The sequence below is a fragment of the Camellia sinensis genome, chromosome 4 (genome assembly GCF_055761805.1).
Source record: "Camellia sinensis isolate YWXY chromosome 4, ASM5576180v1, whole genome shotgun sequence".
NCBI lineage: Eukaryota > Viridiplantae > Streptophyta > Magnoliopsida > Ericales > Theaceae > Camellia > Camellia sinensis.
The window spans coordinates 187027089-187054730 of NC_138964.1; the positions used below are offsets into that span (position 1 = coordinate 187027089).

General features: G+C 34.9%; 2 protein-coding genes and 1 pseudogene across 3 annotated transcripts; 2 read left to right on the forward strand and 1 right to left on the reverse strand.

Annotated features, from left to right (window-relative positions):
* The window catches only part of LOC114315300 (GDSL esterase/lipase 2-like), a 142760-nt pseudogene that overhangs the window by 30498 nt on the left and 84620 nt on the right, over positions 1-27642 (forward strand).
* LOC114315270 (uncharacterized) lies at positions 11622-17370 on the forward strand. 2 transcript variants are annotated; one of them, XM_028261859.2, is made up of 3 exons: positions 11628-11920; positions 15230-15358; positions 16145-17370. In XM_028261859.2, exons 1-3 carry the CDS (start codon positions 11795-11797, stop codon positions 17147-17149), a joined length of 1260 nt encoding a protein of 419 aa, XP_028117660.2. In that variant the 5' UTR covers positions 11628-11794; the 3' UTR covers positions 17150-17370. The 2 variants fall into 2 exon arrangements, with proteins under 2 accessions (XP_028117661.2, XP_028117660.2); XM_028261860.2 differs by lacking the exon at positions 15230-15358 and having other exon boundaries at positions 11622-11920.
* On the reverse strand, positions 18182-21892 carry LOC114315272 (peroxidase 72). The gene is made up of 4 exons (XM_028261863.2): positions 21304-21892; positions 19971-20162; positions 19609-19774; positions 18182-18752 (listed from the first exon to the last, which is right to left on the reverse strand). The coding sequence occupies exons 1-4, from the start codon at positions 21514-21516 to the stop codon at positions 18340-18342; spliced, it is 984 nt and encodes a 327-aa protein (XP_028117664.1). The 5' UTR covers positions 21517-21892; the 3' UTR covers positions 18182-18339.

The following is a 27642-nucleotide window of genomic DNA, read 5'->3' on the forward strand; positions in this document are numbered from 1 at the left end:
CCTTCATGGCTGAACAAACATTTTTGGTTGAAAAGCCGGTCGTGAAAGACCATTCGAAGGAGTTTGTTAGTAATGAAGTGCCAGAATGCAGCATGGAGGATACCTCTGGGTAACTGGGAGAGAAAGGAGTGCCAAGGGGTGAAAGCCCTAAAAGATGGTAGATATCAAGAACGGTAGGGGCCATCATGCCATACCGAAACTGAAAAAAATTGAAAGCCATATTCCAAAAGCAAAGAGCAGCAAGAATCAAAAAAGGGTCTTCAGGAATGATGAACCTGGAAAGACGGAGGGCGTCGAGAATACAGAGCTCCTGCAGGTCATCTTCTCGCACAGGTACAACTCTGTCATACCATTCTTCCCATTCAGCTCTCAATGTCGGCCAGCAGCGATGAGGTCGGGTCACCCTCCAATTTCCCCAGTCGAGCCCTCCTTCGTAAAGAAGAAAGTGGTCCTCCAAGCGAGGGTATAAAGCTGGAAGTTGGGTAGGAGCTTCTCGGTAGATGGGACCCAAAACATATTCTTGCTTGTTGCTGTGGCGAGGAACAAAGAGGCGTCTATCTATGGCGCTTGACCCATCAGCTGTTAACTTAGAAATCTCTTCATCAATACATCTTTTCAAAGCCATGGTTGGGCTTATACGATCACCAGCAAGCACTTTCAAAGAAGAAGAATCCATTGGTAGCAAGCAGCAAGGAAGAGGCAAGGAAGAGAGGGTTAACAGAGGAGAAGGGTTTGTGTTTTGAGCGAGCGAGTGATTTCAGAGCATGAAATAAAAGGGTTTTAAAATCCTTTGTGTCTGTAAGATATATCGTGTAATTCATTAAGTACTAAAAGTGCAAATACGAAGAGCTTCCTTCAATATTGATACTTTTGGAGGGAAAAACACACCCCAATGTTGAGGCCAGCTTCGAAGTATAGTATTTGGCTTCGAAACCAGATTTTGGTGCCAAAGGTCAAATAATAAACGGCTTCGAAACTGAGAAGCCGGTTTCGAAGTACATTTCATACCTATGGATGTAAGAATGCTCAAGTATTTGTTTATTTCAAAGGGATTAAAGACTTGTTTTAGGTTTCTCAATGAAAGTAATGTCCTTCGACGCAAAACTTGAGATCTCTTAAGGATGGGAATTGGTGTTCGAAACATCAAGACCAATAGTTGGTTTATATATATTCAGAAAAGATTGTCTTTTCAGACTAAAACAGTGCAGCCCTCAAAAGGAGCTTCCATATTTTTGAAAGAACGGACTGTTATTCAAAGCAAAATGGTCAATTTAAAACTGATTGATCATACTAAATCATGACCATATATTGGTTATAATTGAAACAAGTTTTAAGGGGTAAGATTGTTAGATTCGAAGCACGGATTATGAATGAAAAATTAGCAAAAACTATCAACTACATTCCATAAATTGGAAAAGTTCACGTTTGTTTTTGTTAGTGTTTCCTTTAAAACAATTAAATCCAGATTCGAAGGATAAGATTGTGCAGTTCGAAGCCCTAAATTTGCTTTTAAAGACAAACGGAGACAAGACCAAACAATGCCAAATAAATAGAAAAGTCTTAGTTGTATTAAAGAAAAAGCAATTACATCGAATGGCCTTTTTTGGGTACAAATTCAAGTTCATAAAATTAAGGAATAAAATAAATAACAAGATCATGAAATTTGGTCTAACTATGATCAATGAATTTTTGTTCTTTCTTTATTCTATCATCTATTTCTTCTAGGATTGGCTACATAAGTTGATGTGCTCTCACTTCATAAAAGAGCTCTTCAGCCTTTATTTCGATTGTTGTTTCTCTCAATTCTTGTTCTAACTCGTCTATATCCAAGTCATCCCAGTACGCAGAGTCTTTATTCTTGAAGTTATCAAATTCTTCAATGAAGTTCTCTTCTTCATACTGGGCATGAATTCGAAGGGCGAAAAGTTGGTCCAAAGATTGAGTGGTGGCCACAGAAGTTCGATGCCAGTGAAGAAGCAGCGGAAGTTGGTCCAAAAACATATGAAGTTCTGCTTGGGCGAGGGGGTTGAGGACGTGACCCCGAGTCAGAATATCACAAGCCCATCGAAGGTTCTTGAGAGGAACATCATCCTCAAGAACATTGAAAGGCAAATGAGAGAAAGTCACAAGCAAAAATTGGGCTTGCTTCCGCTCAGCTGGAGTAGAAGAAGGTGGAGGCTTGTAAGGAGAAAAGACCTTATCCGCAGAGAGGGCAAGCCTCAGTCTCTCTGTCCAGCAAGGATTTGGTAGAGGAGGAGGTATGGGAGCTTCCATGTCGGGAGAAGGAACAAAGGCAGAAGGAACAAAGGCATTAATATAACCGAGCCAATCAGAAGAGCAAAGCTTTGCCTTCTGAGCTAAGAACGATGGATCGTACCCTTGTGCCTCTTCTGGGCGTCAGGCAGCGTGTACTATCTTTGTAGGCATGGAGGATGTGTACCATGTTACAAGCAGATTCTTCTCCAAACTGCATCGTCGGTCGATGGGCACGTAAGGATAAACCACCGAGCTTCGCGCATAGGAAGGAAACTCTAAAGGATCAGTAAACTCGACGAAATGATGGTTTATTCGCTCCCTCAAATCATAGGCCTCAGGTTTTGACCAACTTGCCCAGTCAAAAGCCCCAGAGGAAGAAGAAGCCACATCCCATGCAGAGGGTTGTGAAGAAGAACTTCCCATGTCGATATTTGCGACTTTCTGAATCAAAGGATTGAGAGCAGTTCATTCATAGTCCAAGGGTGAGTCAGAAGAAGAACTTCCCATGTCCATATTTGTAAGTTTCTGAATCATAGGATTAAGGGCAATGTGTTCGTAGTCTAAGGGTTGATAATTTACAAAGGCATCCATGACCTGAATATAGAAAGGTAGGTAAAAGTGGCTAATTAATGCATGGAGGTTCTTTCGAGGAGAAACAGTATCATCAGATGACTCTTCATGTGCTCGATGAATGGAGGCGAAAATCGATTCAGCCATAAAAAAATATATATCAGTCTATTCGAATACTAAGGTGGTGGGGGTATTCAAAAGATTGAAGGAGAGTTTAATGCAGATGACGAAAGAACAGTTGCATTTCTGGAAGAATGCAAAGCCCATGCACATTCTAAGACGTGGATAAATGACCTAGATCCACTAATATCACCAAGTATTAGGTATATTAGTGCGGGGGGTAATGTTGGCTACATATTTTGTACAAGCCAATTACAATTCGACGTGTGGCAGAATAAGGGTAATACAGGAAGACTATTCAAGTCTTCGATCCTAATCGTACACGTGGCAGTTAGTATTGGTTATTACGAGATCTGAGTAGTAGTGGATCAACAAAGAGATGTAAGGTGATGTGGCTTCAACGGTTACTCACATTTAAATTCAAATTTAAGAAGGAAGCCTAACTGCAAGTAATAGCATAGTGGAGCTAATTATAAGGCAACATGATCAGCGATCATGGAGGAGCAGTTCGACGGTTAGAAATGCAGTTCGATGGTCATCCTCGAGAAGTATAAATAGCAGAGAAGGCCCACAAAAAGACCCCCAGACTCAAATCCAAAAAACCAGTCTTATTCTACTTATTTTCCTTTTCAGTTTTACATTTCCAGTCTTACATTTCCTGTTCTTTACATTCCTGTACTTTAAATTCCTGCACTTTAAATTCCTGCATGCACTTCGTTCATGGGAGTAGTTTCAAGTAGTAGATTGTTGCTGTAAACCTCTACGAGGCTGAGTTTGGATCATTGTAAGTTTTTCATGTTAATAAAATGCTTCAAATTATTCTTCATTTAATTGTTATCTTGTTTAATTCTCCTAAATCAAGCTACCAGTAAAAGTCCTCTTCATTGAGGCTGAAAGAACTAAAACACAATCGTCTGATAATTGGTTGGCAATTAATTTTCTGTAAGAACTTATTGATCCTTACTGGCACGCTTGCAATTACAAAAATAACCTTCGAAAGCCAAAAAGCCAACAACATTCCTTGATATACTTAAAATATGAATTGTTCCATATAGTTCTGAAAATTACATCTTACCTTTTAAAGTTTCTAATTTCATAATAAATAACTTATTTTATTAATCATCAAGTAAATTAAAAGTATTTAATGATATTATAAATATATTTCAATTAATAATTTAAGTAATTTATTTAATGTATAAGAGAACAGTTTGAAATTTTATTTTTTTAGTTAATTCAATTAAATAAAATATTCTGATAAGAAAGTATTTGTAATTTTTTAAACTATAGGAAACAATCTATTTTAAGTAAATCTCAGGGCATATTTGTAATTTTGAATATTGTGTCATTTTCTGTCTAATTTTTAACGTAAGTTAACCTTAAGAGTAAATTGAAAAAAACTTGAAACATAAATGATCAAATAAAAAGAAACAAATTTTAAGGATTAAAAAGAGAAAACAATCAATTATAAAGGGGGGCAAATGTAATTTACCCAGATAGAAATAGCACCGAAATAGTATGTTTTACACGTAGCTGAGTCTCATTTGGTATCAGCGCTTAGTACGATTTGTATCCAAAAGTAATTCTTGTCATTTCTTTCCAAAAGTAATTCTTGTCATTTCTTTCCATTAGAAAAAATAAAATGAGTAAATTATGCAAATAGTCCTATAGTTTATACGATGTGTCAATTTAATTTCTGTAGTTTTAATTTGTTCGATTTTATCTCTTAATTTAATAGATTGTGTCATTTTAATCCAATAAGGCCTCGTTTGGGAACAGGCTAATTTAGTAACTTTTTGGCTATTTGGCTAAAAAAGTAGGTAAAAAAAAACTTATATGTTTGGGATGACTTTTTGGCTAATTACGAAAAAATGTGCAAAAAGTAGAGAGAAAAGAGAATCTTTGACTTTTTGGTATGAGTTGTTGGCTTTTTGGCTAAAAAGGTAACTTTTTTGCTTTTTGGCTAAAAAAGTAAGTCCCCAAAAGGGGCCTAATAATGGTTGTTAAGTTAATTTAATGGAAGGTCAAACAATGTGTCAATTTGGTCCTTCTACTTTACACGATGTGTTAATTTGGTCCTTGTAATTTCAATTTTCTCGATTTTGACAGGGACTAAATTGACACATTGTGAAAAATACAGGGATCAAATTGACACATTGTTTCACTTTCCATTAATTAACTTAACAACCGTTATTTATTGGACTAAAATAACACAATCCGTTAAATTAAGGGGTAAAATCGAGCAAATTGAAACTACAATGATCAAATTGACACATCGTGTAAACTATAGGGACTATTTACATAATTTTTCCAAAGAAAATTTATATAGTGCTCCTGCATCTAAAAATAAATTATAGCAACTTCATCTAAAAGTAATAAATTATTTGACATGTTCAAGCACTAATAAATTATTTCAAAATATTTCATTTTAGTTATTGCCTTCAAACACTAATAAATTATAACAACTTCATCTAAAAAGTAATAAATTATTTGACATGTTAGACACTAATTCATTGTGTTCTTTGATTTATGGTAAAACTAACTTAAATCAGTTATAATTTCACTTCACTATGACACTTTATTCTCCTAATTCTATGGAGAGACCTCTTTTTACTCCCTGTTAGAATGATTATTCACTATGACACTTTATTCTCCTAATTCTATGGAGAGACCTCTCTTTACTCCCTCTTGGAATGATTATGTTCGAACTTTGTGGAGTTTTTATCATTCACTAATTTTTTCCCCTGTAATAATTGTTCCTTGCTTAATTCTTCTTCTGTCTTTTTTTTTTTTTTTTTCCCCTCATATCATTGTTTCTAATTCAAATCCTGACATAGTTATGGTTGGCTTATTATACACATATAAAGTCTGTTAATAAGTTCATAATATCACAAAACACATATTAAAGTCTATTAAAAAGTTCATAATAATTATTCTACATTTCTGGATGTTCTACAATAAGTTCATAATATCGCAGAACACATAGATGTAAAATGTGTTCACACAAAACACAGAACATTACTCATAAATCTGCACTTAATTTGGAACATAGAACACATGTATATAAATGTGTTTTGAGGAACACATTTATAAGATTATATACAGACATTTCACAGAGATTGATCAATGTATGTATGTATGAAAATGAAAGAGAGAGAGAGAGAGAGAATGAGGGGTTTTGGAGTAACATTACCTGAGAAAATGAGATCGAAATGTAATCGAAGATCAATAGAGCGAGAGAAAGAGGTAGCGACAGGGACAGCGACAGAAATAACAAGTTCCCGGAGAGTTATGGCCATCGACGAAGGAGAGCTATGGCGGACGGACGAGAGAAGAGGGAAGAGAGACAGGGGCAAGAAAAAAGGAAATATGAGGTTTGGGGTTTCTTGCTTATTTTATTTATTTATTTATTTGTTTTTTTTTTTTTTTTTGGTCTCACAGGTGTGTGTATCACACCTTATCACAATGCAATTGTTCTTCACATGGCTACAGATAGGTGCCAGCTCAATCGAGGTTTAGGGGGTGGTTTTGAATGGGGGTCTGTATCACTTTTGTAAATTTTTTACATTTAAATTGGTCGCAACCCTGATACAGACCTCCACCATTCCCCCACCCCTACTACCCCCACACACACGTAGAGGGTAGTGATTAGAGAAGAAAAAAAAAATCTGGCCAATGACCGCCCACTGGGAGTCCTGAGGGTCTCCCTAGTGGGGGTCCCATGCATTATACAATCGGTCGAACACAATCAAGTGACTACTAGGCCACTTGGACATTGGCTCGGTAGCACCAAATAATTCCCCGAAAAAGTACCGAAAAAGATATGTGTTGCAGTGGGGGTGCAACTTGGGTAGGTTCAACCTGAGCAATCGAGCCCAGCCCAAATTTTTTTAGGGCTTGGACAAAATATTTTCAAATTCGGTACGAGCTTGGACAAAAATTCAGAAGCCCGAATTAAATTTAGGCGGGCTTGGGCAACAACGTCAAATAACCCGAGCAACCCGAAACCCGAATTATATATATATATAGATATATAAAAATATTAAATATATATAAATTATTAGCCATTACATGATATTAAAGTAATTTATATTATTAAATCATATTGAATATACATTATATATACAAATAACATAAAATCTTACTTTTTTTTCTTTTTATTTTCACTCATAAATTGTAATGACTACTATAGTGACATTTCTCTTACATTATATAAATTATTTATTTTGATAGTATTAATGATTTTTTATAAATAAAAAAAATTGTAAATAGAGTTAAATTTTAATAATTTAATAATGTAGCTGCAAAAAAAAAAAAAAAAACTAAAATTCGTTTACAACTCGGGCAATTCGGGCAACTCAGGTTTAACTCGGGTTGGGCTTGGGCAGACAACCTCGGGTTACAATTCGGGCTTGGGTGGACTTGGGCAGGTCTCAGCACAACTTGGGCTAGGCTTGGACAAACTCCCAACCCGACCGAACCCACCCGAGTTGCACCCCTATGTTGCAAGCGAACATTTCAGAGCAATGCCACGATTAAAAAAAACATTATCAAAATATTCCCAAAAATGTTAAAGATATATTAAAAGTTTTATTAAATTTCTCATATAGTATAGGATTCATACTATATGGATCCACATAAGTTTCACACTCATATGAGATATTTGACAAAAAAATTAATAAAATTTTTAACATTATTCAAATGTTCCACTCACTTTTTTCACATTTAAAAAAATACATATATTAAGTTTTATAATTTTAATACTATAATTATACTAATTTTTTTAAAAAAATTAAAAATAATATAAATGATATGAAAATATAAAGATACAAAAAGTAAAATATACATTGAGAAATGTCTCATCCTCCAATTTTATCACCTTCAATTGCACTTCGAATAAGGTGGCACCCTATAATAACAATCAATTCTCTTCAAAGTGTGAAACCGCTTCACATAGGAGTGAATCATGTTATTAAGGGTGTAAAATTAGAAAGATATAGCACCACTCAATATACATTGCATTTTAATGTAAAAAAAAAATTGACAATATTGTTTGTTCATTTATCCCCTCACAGATTTTTGTGATAAAAATAAAGCTAAGCATGATATGAAGTAGAAATTTAAAATGAGTCCAACGTAATTATCAAACTTATGTAAATTATTGAATGTTTTTTCAAATGTAATTTATCCAAAATTCAATTGGCCAAGCTTTGGCCTTGGTATGGCATGCTGTTGGTTTTGGCTAGGCTGTCTTGGCCTTGGCATGGCATACTGCTGGCTTTGGCTGTCTGTTTGGTAACGTTTACGTTTTCAGTTTATATTTACAAAAAATTTATAAACTGGTTTTTGTTTATTTTTTGTTTATTTTAAAAAAAACATAAACTACAAATGCGTTTGGTAACTGACAAAATGTTTTAAAAATTTTAAAAATATAAAAAAGAGTGAGAAATGGCAAGTGGTGGTGGAAAGTGGTGACGGTGGGTGGTGGGTAGCGGGTGGTGGTGGTGGTGGACGGGTGGGTGACGGTGGCGGATGATGGGTGGTAGCGAATAGGTGGCGGGTGGTGGGTGGTGGCAGCGGGTGGATGGCGGATGGCGGGTGGTGGTGGGTAATGGCGAGTGGGTGGTGGGTGGTGGGTAGTGACGGGTGATGGTGGTGGGTGGGTGGGTGACGGTGGCGGGTGGTGGGTGGTAGCGAGTGGGCGGCGGTGGTAGTGGTGGTGGTGGTGGCAGGTGGTGGGTGGTGGTGGCAGGTGGGTGGCGGATGGTGAGGGGTGGGTGGTGGTGGCGAGTAGGTGGCGAGTGGTGATGGTGGGTGGATAAGTGATGATGGCGGGTGGTGGATGGTAGCGAGTGGGCGGTGGTGGTGGCAGGTGGGAGGCAGATGGCAGGGGGTGGGTGGTGGTGGCGGGTGGTGATGGTGGGTGGGTAGGTGACGGTGGCCGGTGGTGGGTGGTAGCGAGTGGGCGGTGGTGGCAGGTGGGTGGTGGATGGCGGGTGGTGGCGGGTGGTGGTGGCAGGTGGGTGGGTGGCGGATGGCGGGTGGTGACGGGTGGATGGGTGACGGTAGCGGGTGGTGGGTGGTAGTGAGTGGGTGGTGGTGGTGGCGAGTTGGTGGTAGGTGGCTGGTGGTGGATGGTGGTGGCAGGTGGGTGGTGAGTGGTGGTGGCAAGTAGGTAGCGGGTGGTGGTAGCGGGCGGTGAATGGTAGTGGCGGGTGGTGGGTGGTAGCGGTTGGATGGCAGGTGGGTGGTGGTGCTGGTGGTGGCGGCGGCGAGAGATGGGTGGTGCTGGCAAATGGGTGGCGGGTGGCTGGTGGCTAGCGGCTGGTGGTGGCAGGTGGGTGGTAAGTGGTGGTGGCAGGTGGTGGTGGGGAGTGGGTGGTGGGTGGTGGTGGTGGAAGACGGTGGTGGAAAATGGTGGCGGGTGGTGGCTAGTGTTGGGTGGTAAAAAAAAAAAACTGAAAACTCAACATAGAAACACCTTTTTTGAGTTTACATTTTTTGGCCAAATTTATAAATTGAGACTACTGATTTATAAATCAAAAATTTTACCAAACAAGTTTTTATTTGAGTTTTTAAAATTTTTGTAAATATAAACAGAAAACTGAAAATATAAATGTTATCAAACGGCACCTTACGTTTTCAGTTTTCTGTTTATATTTACAAAAATTTTAAAAACTCAAATAAAAACTTGTTTGGTAAATTTTTAATTTATAAATCAGTGGTCTCAGCTTATAAATTTGGCCAAAAAATGTAAACTCAAAAAATGTGTTTCCGTTTTGAGTTTTCAATTTTTTTTTTTTTACCACCCAATACTAACCACTGCCCGCTACCATTTTCCACAACTGTCTTCTACCACCACCACCCACCCCCCACTACTACTTGCCACCACTATTCACCACCCACTCGCCACCACCACCCACTCATCGCCACCACCACTACCCACCTACCATCCACCCGCCACCACCCGCCACCACCACTCACCACCCACCTGTCACCACTATCCACAACCCGCCACCCACCACCACCAGCCACCTGTCCGCCACCAGCCACCACCATCGCCACCACCACCACCATCACCCACCACCCACTCGCTACTACCCACTACCCACCACCGTCACCCACCCACCGGCCACCTACCCGCCACCACCCGCCATCCGCCATCACCACCACCCACTACCGTCACCCACCCACCCACCACCACCACCACCCATCGTCACCACTTTCCATCACCGTCTTCTGCCGCCACTTGCCACCACTTGCCATTTCTTACTCTTTTTATATTTTTAAATTTTTTTAAATATTTGGCAATTACTAAACGCGTTTGTAATTTATATTTTTCTAAAAATAAATAAAAAATAAACAAAAACCAGTTTATAAATTTTTGTAAATATAAACTGAAAACGTAAACGTTACCAAATAGACCCAATTTTTGTTTTCTTTTTTTCTTTTTTTCTTGGAGCATCTTTGTAGTCACTCTGTTCCAAAATATTAGTCCTTATTTCATTTTTTATCGTCTCAAAATATTAGTTCCTTTCCAAAAACTAAGAAATAAAATAATATGAATTTATTATTTTGTCTTTTTTTTAAATTCATTAATAACACAAAAAGTACAATTATGACAATTGATATTTCCAAAAAAATGTACTATCAAAATGTAATTTTGAAAAATTAATATTTTTAAAATGTAATAATTGTGTTATCAAAAAAATTAAATTCTCTAAAAAAACTATTATTTTGGGACGAGGGGTAACATTTATGGGAAAAAATTAAGGGTAAATTACACTAAAACCCCTTGAGATTTCTGTTTAATATATATTCTCCCTTAAGTTTAAAAAATTACACTTACCCCCTGTCAGATTAAAATGACTTATTTGCCCTTTAACCTTTATACGCATCAAATAATAAAATAATACTGATATTTTGTTTATGTCATTTCAAGATAAATAACAATAATCTTCTTTGGTTTAATTCATACAAAAAATTAATTTTTTTTTATTTTTTATATTTTTATTGAATTTTTTTAATATTTTAAACATTTTTTTTTAATTTTTTTGATACACCTAATCTAGATATATTTAAGAAGTATAATATTTTGTGATTTTTTTTTAATTCGCCAAATATAAAAATATAAAAATTTAGTAATATTGTAATAAATTTGAATGACGGTATTTGGTAATACCGTAATAAATGTAGGTGAATAGACAAAAAAAGAAAAATGAAAAATGATGGTAGAAATAAAAATGAAATATTCTATTTATATATAAAAATTTATACAAAAAATATCATAAAAATGTTATAATAGTAATATTATTGCAAATAGAAATCATGTTTATTGATGTGGCGTTTTAAAGTGAAATGTCACCATTAAGGTATATCATTGTATTTAAAAATTTTATATAAAATTTATGTGTGTATTTCATCACTCAATAATGATATATTCATGTAAAATTTAATGATAGAAAGTTATAAAATGTAATCATGATGGTAAGAAGAAGAATGATAGGAACAAGGGTAAAATAGACATTTTAAAAATTTTAAGGCATAACATCAGCTATCCAGAATGTAATTTGTAATGAGATTACAAATCTCAAATAGGGGAATGTAATTTTTCAAATATGAAGAGAGATTTGTATTAAATAGAAATATCAGGGTACCAGTGTAATTTATCCAAAAATTAAAAACAAAAAAAGAAATGAAGGGCCAATCAGAACGGAACAGTTGTCAAAAGCAGAGTGCGAGCTCTGCGCAAATTGCCATTGCTGGCAGCAAAGCAATGGCATGAGAACCAGAGCGAGGAAGTGTTTGAGAGATTCTCTAGAGAGAGTGAGAGTGAGAGTGAGAGAGAAAAATGGGGAAGAGACGAAGACCCAGAAAAAGAAAAGTCGAAGAAGAAGAAGAAGGGCAAGCAGAGTCAGGCTTCAATGGCGTCCGCCACCAACAAGTGCCCAACAACCCTACTCCATCTCCTCCTCCGGTAATCTAACCCATCCATCTATTTATCTTTAAAAAATGAGTGAGACCCCACCACTCAGTGAAGGCTGATTGGTCCAATTTTATTTTTTATTTTTTTTATCCTCCTCTCTTTGATCCCCACGTATAGGGATGGTAGGTTCACCCAGTAATGATTCAGACCCCATAAAACATTACCTCATAGCCCCTTGGTTCAAGTAAGAAGAAAGAGAGAAAAAAAAAATACAAATACTGGGGTGGGGGTGAGGGGCCCCAAACATTATTCATATCAACCCCCAAGCGGGTGTCTGTATCAGTTTTGATACTTCTTTTTATGTTGGAAGAAAAATGATCCGGACCCCTTTTCCCCCACCCCTTTGACCCTCTCTGTTTCTGGTTGGCCAGTTTTTTTTTCTTTTTTTCCGTCTCCTCTAATCACCCACCACGTGTGTGGGGAGTTTGATTGGTGGGGTCTCAATCACATCCCATGTTGTAAATGATAGGATTTTTTTTTTTTTAACAAGAAATGGTAGGATTTCATACGCTTGGAATGGTAGGGTTTCAAATATACTGTAAAGAATTTTTAAAAAAAAAATAAAAAATGAAAAAACAGTTGATAAACAATGATTTCCACATTTTGTACCTTATTTGGCATTACTTGTGTTAAGAGGCATGAGCTGTGGAATCCATTAATCTCTAATCCTTTACTTAAATCTATGTTATATTTAAATTTGGGTACCCCTTGATCTAATCTAAACATACAACAATTGAGTTTTGAAAAATTCTATAATACACATCTTAAAAATTAAAATAAAAATAAAAATAAATTTCTGTACCGTATGCCCCCAGTTATGACCCTTGTGGTCTATGATTATTACCTATTGTGGGTTGGTTATGACTGGGTTATGATTTATTGTGGTGTTGGTTATGACTTAATTATGACATCTTTGGTTATGCCTCAAGAGATGTTTGGTTATAACATATTGTGGTATAGATTATGACTCATGTATTGTGGTTGTAATAATTGTGGATATGGCAAAGAGGTCTTTGGTTATGATCCATTAATTATGACAAAAAATGATTTGGTTTGACACTTGTAAACTTGCATATGGTACACTTCTTTTTGAGGCGGTGTGTATTGTGATATTACCCTTGAATTTTACTCAAATTTTAACCCAAGTCAAATAAGACTCAAATGTTTACTCAAAACTTTCAAGGTTATTTTGTGGCTCTCAAATTTACCACTCTGGCATTAGTGAAAGTTTATCCGGTGTAGTGGTTCATGTCAAATAATCTTTTACTCAAATTTGAGTAAAATTTTGAGTACAGGCTAGAGATAGCCTTATAAACAACTTTCTGTACATAAAAATGGTTATAGTATAATTATTTCACAAAATTAGTATTTAATTTTGATGGATTTGGAAAAATTATAGGGTAATCCAGTGTATGAGTCTCTGATAAAACGGGCAGGGGCAAGATGTACACTGCCTTATTCCTATTACTGTAGGTTATTTCCATGACTCAAAACCTACTAATGGCAAACTTTATGGTTGGGCGAAGCCGTCCATTTTTTTCAACCGAATAAACAAAAACCAAAAAAAAATAAAAAGTAAGGCTTGGCACAACAGTAATTTTGTTCTATTGTGACCTAGGCTATGAAGCACGAGCGCATCCCTCAGGCCTGCGTACAAGTGTCGGACACGAACATGGACACGGACACGGACACGCGTCGGACATGTGTCCGACACTCTCCCTTACGTGTCTCTTTTTTTTTTTTTGAAAATTTTCCAGTTGGACACGGGGTGGACACACGATGACACGTTTCAGACACACAGGTGTGCATCGAAGAAACCCTAGACCTGTTGGAGAGGAGAAAGAGAGCCAGAGACAGATCGATGGAAGAGAGAGGGAGACAAATCGACGGAAGAGAGAGATAGATTGAGGGAAAGAGAGGGACAGATCGAGGAAAGAGATCGAGCGAAAGAAAGAGATAGATCGAGGAAAGAGGAAAGAAACCCTAACCTGTTTCTACTTGTTCTTCTCTGTTCTTCTTCTTCTCTTCATCTTCTGTCTTCTGTCTTTTTCTTCTCTTTTTTGATTTTGTTTATTCTGTGTCTCTCTCCTCTCTTTTCTGTTTCTCTCCATTTTCTGTCTCTTTTCCTGCCTTAATTTTCTTTATTTATTTATTTATTTATATCTATGTTTTTATTAAAATTTATAAAACAAATTATTTTTATTTGAAAAAAAATCAATTTTTATTAAAAAATTTAGGTAATGTGTTTAATAATTGTATTATTATTGTAATTTTATAGGAACCAATGACTTTTTTTTAAAAAAATTTAGATATATAATAAATAATTAAAATTATATATATGTTAAATGTATTCCCAGCGTGTCGTGTCCCCATTTTTTAAAATTTGTGTATCCGTGTCGTGTCCGTGTCCGTGCATCATAAGACCTAGGCATCATTAGTTCGAAACACGGAAACAGTCTCTCTTGCACGCAGGGGTAAAGTAAAACTGCATGTAGTTCCTTAAACTTCTCATAGTGACAGGAACCTAGTGCACTAGGCTACGTTTTACTTTTAAATTTTTTTTAAAAAAAAATAGTTATATTTCAATAGCTTCCTAAATTATCCTCTTTTTGTAAGTTTATTACTCTGTCTCTAAGACTGATTCATTACATTGGAGCTCTGGCAAGAAATGGAAATTTGCCTTTTGCTCTCATTAGTCAAACAAGGTCAGAAAATTGTGTTGCTGTTGCAGTGAGGAAGGGGAGTTTTTCCTTGTCAATGGGCATCTTCTTACCCTCCTCCCTTCAAGATTTTTATTTTATTTTTCTGGTCTGTTTTACTAGCATCTGTATGCTTCATGTAATCTCAACAAAAAAAAAAAAAAAACATTACAGGGTGAGGTTTTCTTTATATATATAAATAATCTTTTGTGTGGGCTGTGAATTGTGGTAATAGAGGACGTTTTTATCAAGGCTTTGGCATTGAATCAGAACACCTGCTTTTATATGGCACAAATACTCCTCAACGGAGTTCAACCCTAGGCTCACTTGTTGAGCTTGCACCTTAACAAGCAACTCATTGTCACTGGTTCATCAAATGAATGAATCTAACAATGTGTGTAACATTCAACTCTATAACTGGCCGTGCTGTTCAATTGTAACTGAATTCCAAATCTGTTATATGCTGCTTAATTGGTCCATGCTTCTCCTTGCATTGATGATTTTTTGTTGTTTAACAATTTTTAACTCCATTTTAGTATGGGAGCTTTTTGCATTGTGTTCATTTACAAATAACAGTCTATGCAATGACATCATCATTTAGGGGTTGCCATCTTTGCCAGTGCATTATTCCCGTGCACGCTCAAGATACCCAACACGATGTAGAAAGACGATCCTTGCTCAGGGTGCTACCATGGGCAACATCACTTCCAAACCTCCTTTTCAAACTCTGGTACCGAAATTCACTGCAAGCTGCTCTTTCCTTGACATATCTTGACGTTGCATTTGACAGTATCCCTTTATTAATCAATAATATATCTCTTGTTGAGGACACGCCTACATGTTGTCTGTCAATTATAGCAATTCTTTTTGTTAATCTGTATGTATGTTTCATTATCCCAAAGTTTTGAAAGGCTTAATTGAGGCTCACATCAAGGCGAGGCTAAGGCAAAACGTATTGAGACTTTGATTTTTAGGCAACACTCTCCCAACAGGCTTGTGTATCATAGTCTGAGGTGTACAGCTAATATGCACCTTATATGTCTTTTGCACATAAGCATATGCTTATGCATAGGGAGAGCTTATCTTAAGCTATTGTTAAACTTAGTTTAATTCATAGTTTAAACATAAAAAAGAAGAATCTCTTCTATAACTGTCTTCCATACCAGGAAAAAAGGGAGTCAATTTTACCTTCGATGAGGGCAAGCTTTCTTCTTTGCTGTGAAATTTCTGACGCCTTGAGGAGAAATATTTACACCTTTATATTTATTTTTAAATATTTTTTTACCAGTTTAAAATATTTAATTTATTACTAAAATAAAATTTTAAAATTTAAAATACTTATGCCTCGCCTCATGATGGGTAAACGCCTACACATTTGGCCTTAAAAACTTTGCATTATCCTCATCTTGGTGTGATCATGCTGTAGAAGTTCTTTGATCTTAAGGAAACTCTGTTGCTAAGTTTCTCAATGTGCAGCATATGAGTCTATACTATGAATTGCCATTTCTGTGTACAGGTCTCAAATACTCCAGTTTCCTCCTCAAGGTCCCCTACTCAACATGTAAAGACGGAAAACGGCTCCCAGAAACACTGGCACTTATGGATGGCTAATAGGGGTGAAACAATAGAAAACGTCAACAACTCTGCAAAATCTGAAGATTGGTCCATTCCAAAGCAAAATGACTTGGCGGACATTGAAAAGCTTACTTCAAAACTTCTTCATCAAAGTCAGGGCCCAGAAAAGAACCATCCTGCTGATCCTCCCTCTGCACCATATGAGCTTGTATTGGACAATCATCTTCCAAATATGGAGGCTACTGAGGCACCAAATATCATTGAGAACAGACATGAAGAGCGTGCCAACAATCTTGACCAAAAGGCTGAGCCGACACAATCTCTGAGTCTTAACATTACAGAGATGGCTGCAATGAGCGATGACTTTTCTGATCTCGATGAAGTTGCTTCTGCACTTAATGTTGCTTTGGTCACAGTAAATGGGTATAGAGTGAAGGAAGAATTTGCATCTCTACTTAGGGATATCTTCTCAAAATATGGAGATATTGCTAAGGATAGCTCTTTGCAATCTGAGAGATCACGTTCATCTTTCTTGGAGATGGTCTGTGGCATCTTCCAGAGATTACAAGGGACAAAATTTACAGATGTTACAGATATAGAGCTCAAATCCATGCTTGATATCATTGGTGACATTGAATTCGTAAAACTGGAAGTTGGATGGCTTCGTATGAGGCTTCAAGAGATTTATGAGGCAAAGCTACTGTTTATGGGCTCTTCTTCCCTGAAGGAGGTGAAGACAAGAAACAGCGAAGCAATTGGAAAAATGGAGCAAGTGGTGGAAGGCTACCAGATTGAAATGCAAATTCTACAGGAGAAAATATCCTTATCAGAGGACAAGCTGGCTGCAATGAAAGCTGAGTCTGAGAAGATCAATGGAATGGTCCTCAACACGAAGACCAAAGTGAAATGTTTTCATCAGAGGTCGTTGGTAGGTGGCCTACTGTAATTCACTCTCTCTGTGGACAACTTCTGTGGTTTGTCTTGAACATAGTTCAATTTAGATCTTTCTAGTATGCGTGAAATCGTTTGTGCTAATCCTATGATATTGATGATGAGATCATGAGATGGTCTTGTGGAACTCCTATTCTGCATTGTCAGGTACGTGTAATGTTTTGTGTGGAACTACTTTTTCACAAAATATTAATCACTTAATACATGTCTTATATATGATTTCGACTGTTAAAATTCTGATTGTTGGCTGCTTTTAACATGAACCAAAGAGGGACTATCTCCAGATGCACGTAGTCATTGAGGTGATGGCTTCTAGGGTGCATCCAAATTTCCAGTTGTATTGTTGTGAATATTATTTGCTCTCATAGGTGCAAGGATAGGCCTATGAGGCTGATCATTGGGATTGATGTGTTCATTAGTTGATATAACTAGATCTACTTCATTGATTGTTGTAACCATTTACATGGATAGATGGTCAATGTGAAGGTCCAACCGATGTTGTCGGTAGATTAACATTTTGATTTCATAGTTGCCCACTTTCCATTCAAAAGTTGTGGATTGATTTCTCATCATCATGAAGTTTGCTCATGGTATTTATGTCATCACAGTGGGAGTCATTTATGCTCAGGAGACTAGAAATGGTTGATGCATATGTCACAGAGACTGCCCCAAATTTGCAGTTATTATATTGATTGTAAGGTTTGCTTTGTTTTGGGCATAGTAGTTTCTTGTAAGAATCTAGTTTTTGTAAAAGAAGTTTGTTAAGAATTTTCTGATAAATTGTTTTGATTACGCGTCTAATTCAAAGACGAAATGCTATTAGCACTGATGATGTGTGCAGGCTTCAGCTTCTTGTGCAGGGTGTCGATTTTGATATCTATTGCCTCCTCTCCCATGGTTTACGTGTAATGATGTTCTTGTACTCCTCGTGTCTTTAGCGATTATATTGCTAAGTATGCTCTAGAATTATATGGATCTGATTTAAAGTCTCAACCGAAATTATCATAATTGAAGAGAAACACCCAAATTATAACACTCACCAAAATGTTATTGCATTACCACCACTAGTTCACAACTGTGGCTACAATTGAAACTCTCTCACAGAAAAATCATAAAAGAAAAGAAACTGAGAATACCCAAATATATAGTAGAAGTTCATCAATATTTATTGGACTATATATGGTCCTAAGAGTTTATTTTCCTGCAATTCTTTCGAATCTCTCCACTTGAACCAATCAAAGGAGAAATGTTCCCCATCTTGATCATGGACTTGGCAAATTGCTCGAAGAAAAGCTCACTATTCTCCGCATATTTCTTCACTAACTCCATTGTCTGCTGGTTCTTGGTCACAAGAACTTGATCAGAATTTAGAAGCCCCTTCGAAGCCAACAAGTTCTTGAAGTAGTAGTTATCAAACTTTGTTGGGGACACAAAATCCAAGAAGAAGAGGTTCTGGTCGCCACCGGATCTCGGGCACCTGCTGCGCAATTGGGCAGCGTATGATTTGTCGAGTGTCATGTCTGCCAGGCCGTTGCCAGACTGGTTGTACAGCCTCTGCCTGAAACTGGTGCATCTAGAATTTCCAATTGTGTGACTCCCTACATGAACAATTATCAAAATGTGACAATTCTTTCATTAAGGGCTATTACAGTAAAATTTTAAAAATTAGGATTTTATGTCAAGCTAAGTTATATGGACTCAATAATAAGTATAGAAAATAAAGACACCCTGAATATTTAAATATATTGTATATTGTAGAATGTCATAAGATATTATTTAAAAATATATATTTGAAATTGAATGAATAATTTAGGTCAAAAGGAATTTCTATCTTGTGAGATTTTTTTTTTTTTTTCTTCTTCTTTTTATAAAAATTAAAGAATCTATATGTTTTATTTGGATCTATAAAAGACCGATACTTCAAAATGGGTGTTATATCACATCAGACATATATCAAATACTTCATTATATATATATATATATATATATATCAAAAGACACTAACATACTTAGGGACACGGTGGATCTAATTTTAATTTTTTAAAGCTAATTTTAAGAATTGTATTATTATAATATTTATAAACATGATAAAGGTTGAATTTTAAAAATATATAAATATATATAGAACTAATATCAAATCATAGACGACGCAACACAAATGTCAAGTTGACAAATTGACTTCTACTGATCTCTTGAACCTAATACAATGCGAATCTAATCTTTGATTTATTTTAATCTAATTTGTTTTGTAGGTTAGATTTTAATTGTTTATCAAAATAATATTTATATACATATATTAAAAAAAAAAAAATTGGTATTCTTATAATGTCGTGTGTATCCTGATTTTTCAAACCGCGGTGAATAAAAAAATATAAAGGTCAATGTCAAAGGTTTCAAAAAAGACAATAAATAAATACAAATAAAAACAATACATAGACTAGTAGCATAATTTACCAGACAATGCCACAAGATCAACAATGTCAAGTCCTTGTAGCTTAAATTTGGTAAGGATGGTCTGGAAAGTGTTGTTTGGAGCTGGAATGTTATTGTTGGAACCACTCAAGCTTGCACCTTTTGAGTCCCTTCTTCCCAATGGGACTTCCCAGCTTGGTCCACCAGTCTGTACAATCACACAAAATATATCATTAATTGTAGGTTCTAATATCTAAATTGGCTAGCTAACCTAAAATATTTTGAAATTTCAGATTTAAATTGAAATAATTAAAAAATTAGGATTTGATTTATTAGCAAAATCACACGTTGAAATATTTATTTATTTTTTTTTTTATTAATATGTCCAATCCTTAAAAACTTACAATGACAGTGGAATCTCTAGCAGCAAGAGCCAAGATATCAGCACAAGAGACAGTGTTAGGACACTCCTTCTCCAATGCAGATTTGATTGCATCAAGGACTTCGAACCCACGAGCCGAGTTCCGGTTAGGGTTCGACCCTTTCTCACTCACTATGCTCCCACTGCTATCTAGAAGTAATGATGCATCACACCCCTACATAATTCACAAAAACCCCAAGATATGTTAGATACATCATAAATTTAAACTTTTTTTAATTTTTTTTTGGCGTAAATAACATATCTATTTAGCTATCACAAAAACTAATTAGTCGTGATGTTCTATATTTTTATTTTTTGGGGGGGTTTATTTTTGATTTAGTGATTTTCTTTTTCTTTTTTAATTTATGTCAAATTTTTAATTTTTTGAACCCATCTAAACTAGATAACCCAAAAAAATCAAAAATTAAAAAATTAAAAATAGAAAATCATTAATGACAAAAATAAGTCAAATTTTATCCAAAAACCTATAAAAATTGACTTATTTTTGTTTTACTAATTATTTAAAGTTTTATGCTTATCTAGTTTATACAGCCTAAAAAGTGAAACATTTTGACTTCAAATTGAAAAAAAAAGAGGAAGAAGAAGTCCACAAAATAACACAATTTAGAAGCTGCAGGCCAAGGGTCCGGAAATCATTTCAGAATAGCGTGTATAGAATGTAGTGTTGCCACAGTACACCTCTTTGCACTATTTTGTAATTTTTCTTTTATATTTGTAGTATTGCAAGTAAAATGACCTTGAAAATGTATTTATCTCTTTATGACGGGGTGAATTGTTTAATAAAATATAAAAAAGTGAATTACACTAATTTCTTGTTACATTTTGAAAAAATATAATAAATTTTATAATGGTGACATGATTATACCGATAATCATTTTAATAAGATTAAAGACATTGAAGGTGAAAAATACAAGAATAAACTGATAAAATATGGTTTTAGTATCAAGGTGATAATCATATCATTTAGCCATTCATATGATTAGCGGAAAAATAAAATTAAGTATTATATATTAAAATTGAATTCACAAAACCTTTCTTTTGGAAACTCTTAAAAAAGCTAATTTTTGCTTTAAAAAGTCATAAAAACAAATACGCTATTAGGAATCCTAAAACAAAATTATGTCACCTCAATTTTTTCACTTAAAACAAAACTTTTAAATCCCTTTCCAAACACATAAGTTTTTTTAAACTTCAAAAAAATCAAAATGCTAAAAACTCAACTGACAAAAAAAAAAAAAAAGAAAACAAACGGCCAATTACTCAAAATAAAGTAAATGAGAGCAGCACAAACAGACCTTGACAAAACAGTCATGGAAATGGAGCCTAAGTAAAGAAGCAGCCATGCGAGCTTCTTTGGCAACAGCCTGTGCAACAACAGAGTACACAATCTCTTTTGCTTTAGGGCAAGAGTGATCATAAAACTGTGGGTAGAGGTTGTGAGCAAAGCAAAGTGGAGCAAACACAAGTGTGGCTACAACAATGAGAAAGCTCATGGTTTGATGAGCCATTGTATAGTGCCCTGTTTGTTTGGCAACTCTATTATGGACTCAAAAGACCTCTCTGTGAAGGAAGACTTGGTATATGAAGGCTTGTTGTGATGAAAGCTTAGATGGGTCTTGTGTATTTATAGTGAAGGTTTCATAGAGTATTGCATAGAGAGGTAAAGGTAGAGGGAGACATGATAATGGAGTTGGTAGAAATTTTGGTTTTTTTTTTTATTTTTATATATATATATATATATTTTTTTTTTTTTTTTTCTCCCCCTTTTACAATAGGTAAGAGCAATTCGAACAGGCTCTCTATATACTAGTTGTTTGGCATTTTGTCAAGTCAAATCACACAATTTTAATACTTATCTCACGGGTTGGTTACAATTGAAGAGTTAAAAGAAAAACTAGACAAATGCTTTCTCTTTCTAAGTATTAATTACGTGGCTAACTAAGAGATTTGGTTAAGTAGATTACACATTAGCAAAGGTGACTAGGTAAAATAAATAGTGTATTTTTTATAGGCAAATTAGATCATAGTGTTGGAGTTGCTTTAAAGGAATAAGATAAAAAAAAGTTGCACTTATAACGTCAAAACTTAAATAAAAGATATCACATATAATAAGTACGACATGAATTAAAATATTAGACTCAATAAAAGAACGTCTTATCTACACCAACTCCTCGATTTTAAAAGTTTCTAATTATATTAGTGATTCTTCATGACATGTTTAGTGGCTACGTTTGAAAACCAGTTTATTAATTAAAATTTTCATTCTACTAAAAAAAACTTGGCTCATATAATAAATTTATTTTCATCAAAATGTCCACCTTAATCGCTCTAAAAAAGCTATTAGAATTTTATTTTTTTTTAAATTAGGAATGTGTTAAATAAACCAATTTTTTTAGCATTCACTCTTTTGTAAGTTAATTTTTTAAGATTGACTGCCAAACAAAGTCAGCATTCCTGCTGCTGAATGTGTCCTTAAAAAGAAGAAGAACACCAATTTAATTTCACCATTTTTTCTTTTAGGTAGACTCATACAACAAATAACACAGGTACATACAAGACTCAATATATCGAAAAAATAATGACACTTTGTTGCATAGATCACTTACGAGGTGGTAAAAAAAAGAGTAGAAATAGCCCTCAAATAAATAAATAATGGGTAAATTACACTTTTATAGTTTGATCTAAATTTCATTTTAATCCTTATTAATTCAATTTTAACAATATAATCTTAGACTTTAAATATAGTTTTAATTTGATTATTTCGTTTAATTTAAATGTTAAAATTCACCATTTTTATCTGGTTTCAATGGGTTGTTTTGGGAAGTTGGTAAAAAGTTGACTTTTTGCTTTTTAATTTAATATTTATTTATGGTGTCAAATCAAATTAAAATGACCAAAATACCCTTACCCAACATAAGAGAGTTATTTTTTTATTTATTTTTCATAGGCCCTAATTTGTAATTTTAGGGCTGCGTTTTTAGCACTTGCCAAATGGCTTTTTTGGCAGCCATTGTCCAAAAACGTGACTTTTTACCATGTTCCCAAAATGGCGCAATCTAGTTTAAAGTCTAAGATTTATATTGTTCAAATTCAAAGAATAGAGACTAAAATAAAATTTATATCAAATTATAAAATAAAAAAAAGCATAATTTATCCATAAATAAATAACAATTATCAAAATTTGCTAAATTGTCGGTCAAGTGTGCCTTGGACGTCCCATCTTATTATAGCCATCTAGCTCTAGGTTTTTTTCTTCCGATTGAAGTTTAAAATTTGAATTTGACAGTTATATTAAATAATTATTCAATGCTCCCAAAAATATCGATGTGATTATGTCACAAATCAATTCTAGTTACTTATTGGTGTAAGGCCCACGTGAGCCTCACACTAATGAATAGTTGAGATTAATTTGTGGTATTGTTACATGAGGCATGGAATAATTTTTTGTTACATTAAGATCCGTGGGATACCGTTTCCGTTTTGATGATTCGACATGTTCATTTTGTAGAGCATTCCATATATATTATTCATGGGAAAAAATTAAATTTATTCGATAATTGTAATCTTTTCATTATATTGTATTTATCTCTGAAACAATAAACGACAAGTATGTTTTAAAAATAAACTATCTATTTTTCTATAGGCAAACACAATAAGATGAAAATATTACGATTATCGAATAAATTTAATTTTTTTCATTAATGATATAGACAGAGTCAACCTTTTGGTTTGGTTTGATTTGATGAAGTAATGATATATACAGAAGACTTTACAAAATAAACAACTTAATTATCAAAATAAAACTCATGGTAAGCACCATAGACCTTATCATAATGATAAAGTTCAGATTTTCATCCTACTCAACAAAAACTAAATGAGAAAATTTGATCCAATAAAAGCCCTTAAATCTTGCAAAAATCCCACTTTTCCCTTAATAATGGATTGTGTTTCAAGTAAATTAGACCAATCTTTCCTCTTATTAAAAAAATAAAAATTTTCTTGGTACAATAAACAGTAATGGCCCCGCTCTCTTGACTAAGGAAATACAATTATTGATCATATTATTAAACCCTTAATCATGCAAAGTCACTTTTTTTTTACTATTTTTTTAACCATGGATGACAGGTTAGTAAATTGGAACATTTCCAATGAATCCAAAGCCAAGGATCAAAAAGATAATTTGTCATCGACCAGAAATACAAACAATTATGGCTACGTTTGACTATATAAATTGGATTGGATTAGGATTAAATTAATCATTAAAAAATTAATATAATAAAATATTATATTTAAATCATAATTATTTTATTTTTTCTTATAAAAGTTAAAAAATTACATCAAAAAAAAAATCAACCCAAATAATTTTTTTAATATCAAATTAAAAAAATCCGAACTAGTCAATTCAAATTTTTTTTTTTTTTTTTTTTATCTGTTAGAGGGTTGGGTTGGTGTCATTTCTTATGGATGACCCACTAATTGTTAATTCATGGATCTTATAGTACAGACATAGGGGGCAGACACCGTGTACTATCACACCATTGACACCAAGTCCAAATAATTTGAAAGATAAAATGTCCCCAATTCATCCCTCCAGGAAATGGTAACTAGTCCATTTTTTACATTTTCTATTTTTTGTTTATATTTATAAAAATTTTAAAAATTCAAATAAAAATTTATTTAGTAAAATTTTTGATTTATAAATTTGTAGTCTCAATTTATAAATTTGGCCAAAAAATAAAAATACAAAAAATGTGTTTCTATTTTGAATTTTCAATTTTTTTTTTTTTTACCACCCAACACTAGCCACCACCCGCCACAATTTTCCACCACCGTCTTCCGCCACTACCACCCACCCCCCACCACCACCTGCCACCACCCACCTGCCACCCACTCGCCACCACCATCCACCCCTCGCTACCACCACCATCACCCACCACCCACCTGCCATCCACCCGCTACTACCATCCACCGCCTGCCACCACTACCCGCCACCTACTTGCCACCACCACTCACCACCCACCCGCCACCACCCACCACTACTACCACCACCACCCACTCGCTACCACCTACCACCCACTACCGTTACCCACCTACCCACCACCAGCACCACCACCACCAACACCCGCCACCACCCGCCACTTGCCACCACCACCTACCACCCGCCGCCACCACCACCACCACAACCACCCACTTGCTACCACCCATCACTCGCCATCGTCATCCACCCACCCACCACCCATCCGCCACCATCTACCACCATCCGCCACCCACTTGCCACCACCACCCACCACCACCTACTCGCTACCACCCGCCACCGCCACCCACCCACCCACCCACCCACCCACCCACCACCACCCGCTACCTACCCGCCACCACCACCACCACCACCACCAACCATCCGCCATCCACCTACCACCCGCCACCACCACCACTACCACCACCCACTCGCTACCACCCACCACCCGCCACCGTCACCCACCCGCCACCACCAGCTACCCACCACCCACCGTCATCACTTTCCACCACCGTCTTTCGCCGCCACGTGCCGCCACTTGCTATTTCTCATTCTTTTTATATTTTTTAAATATTTTGTCAATTACCAAACACGTTTGCAGTTTATATTTTTCTAAAAATAAACAAAAACCAGTTTATAAAATTTTTGTAAATATAAACTGAAAGCGTAAACGTTACCAAACACACTCGAAGCGTCTCTAATTCATCCCTCCAAAAATGGTAACTAGTCTATTTTTATGATGGGTTGGCCTTCTCTTCAGTCCGTGATCAGATTAGAGGGTACTGTTGGGTTTATGAGGACCTATTATGAGTCTTGTTTCGATAATACAAACAGTTCAATGTATAAAACTCGCCAAATATTATATGCCTATAAAAAAATTACATTGATCGAATATTGATAGCTATCTCATCGGATCAGATTTCTGTCAACCGTTTATTTTTTCATCGCCCATTTTTTTTATACAAAACTAATTTGATCACGTAACTATCGATATCCGATCAATTTGATTTTTACTGACATATAATATTGGATGAGTTTTACACATTGAACGGTTCAAATTATCGAAATAGGATCCCTGGTGGGCCCCTACAAGCCCAACAGTACCCTCCTGTCACTGGAGGGAAGCCAACCCCTTTTATGAATGTATTATAAGGATTTGATTTATTTTTGTTTTAAAAGTATAATTAATGACATATATTCATGAGAATTACAAATTATTATTTTCAATGTTTTTTTTTTTTTGGACCTTTTTACTTTTTTATTTTTATTTTCTTTTTCTATTCTCACAAATTACTATCAATCGCCGCCCACTGTTACCACCAGCGACTCATCGAAAAGTTGCTGTAAAATTTGTGGTCACCAAAAACGATGCCAGCAACCTACAGTGGACAAATAGGTGAAAATGTGGACACATAAGCCCTGTTTGGTAGAACTTATTTCCAGCTTATTTCAGTTTTTAGCTTAATTTAAGCTATTTGATGTGTTTGGTTCAGTTTAACGATACAACTTATAGCTTTTTGTAAGTCAAAAATCAACTTATTCTTTGAGTGGGAGAAGAGAAGCTTAATTTATAAGTCAAAAATCAGCTTATGTTCATAGTTATGGACACATAATAATAATAATAATCACTTTCCCACAGCTCTACCAAACGGGGCTATAAATGGACACAGACAGATAGGTGAATAGATATATTATAGACAAATAGACAAATAGGTGAAAGTAATATAATTTTCTAAATTATTATTATTATCATTATTATTATTATGTATAAAAAATAATAGAGATTGAAGCAACTCTCCCCAAAATTTCAAATATGAACTTTTAGCCCGAGTGCCCAAAAAAACCTTGAATTTACAAGGAAAAAAAAATTGAAATATTATTAAATGAGTTGCCTCCGATTGTATTTTACATCTCTATTTAGAATGGATTAATTTTAATCATTGTAAAACACAAAATAGGTAAAAATTAAAAAAAAATATTGAAAATAGTAAATTTAAGTTAAGCTTAAATTTGAATACTACTTAATCTATGAAATGTACTGAAACAAGGAAATCAAAATTCTTAAGCAAAGTCATAATTAAAACAAAAAAATTTCTAAAATAGAAAAATAAAATAAAAAATTTGAAACCTAACACAAAATCGATGAGTTGTGTTAATTAGTCGCATCTGAAGAAACTGCCAAATTTCAAATATTTTTTAGTTTGCTTTTCCAAATTGCCAAACCTCAATAGTTTGAATCAATAATCTTAGCTTGACCTCTTCTTTTTTTTTTTTTTATTAATCTTTTTTTAGATTTTTGCCATTCCAGTGTGGTACTAGAAACTCTTTAATTACTTGTCCTACATTGTTATGTTTATTTATTAAAATAATCAAGTCAGTCAATGACGACATAAGTTTTTTAAATGGTAAATTACACTTAAACAACCTGAGGTTTGAGTTTAATAAATATTAATTTTTTATATTTAAGAAATTATACTAACTCTTCTGTTATTGTAATTATTTAGACACAATGAAAATATTGAACTTATACACTCTCTCTTTTCTTATTTTGCTTTACTGCCTCTATTTTTTTTTTCTCCATTTGCTTTGCTTTACTTTACTCTTTTTTTTCAATATAATT

Bases quoted from the DNA above. Each gene is read 5' to 3' on its own strand.
- LOC114315270 (XM_028261859.2), top strand. From the start codon at position 11,795: ATGGGGAAGAGACGAAGACCCAGAAAAAGAAAAGTCGAAGAAGAAGAA. The intron at 11,921-15,229 runs GTAATCTAACCC...ATCATCATTTAG, and splicing joins CTACTCCATCTCCTCCTCCG to GGGTTGCCATCTTTGCCAGT. The intron at 15,359-16,144 runs GTACCGAAATTC...TTCTGTGTACAG, and splicing joins AACCTCCTTTTCAAACTCTG to GTCTCAAATACTCCAGTTTC.
- LOC114315272 (XM_028261863.2), bottom strand. From the start codon at position 21,516: ATGGCTCATCAAACCATGAGCTTTCTCATTGTTGTAGCCACACTTGTG. The intron at 20,163-21,303 runs GTCTGTTTGTGC...TGAATTATGTAG, and splicing joins TCCATGACTGTTTTGTCAAG to GGGTGTGATGCATCATTACT. The intron at 19,775-19,970 runs GTAAGTTTTTAA...GTGATTGTACAG, and splicing joins CTAGAGATTCCACTGTCATT to ACTGGTGGACCAAGCTGGGA.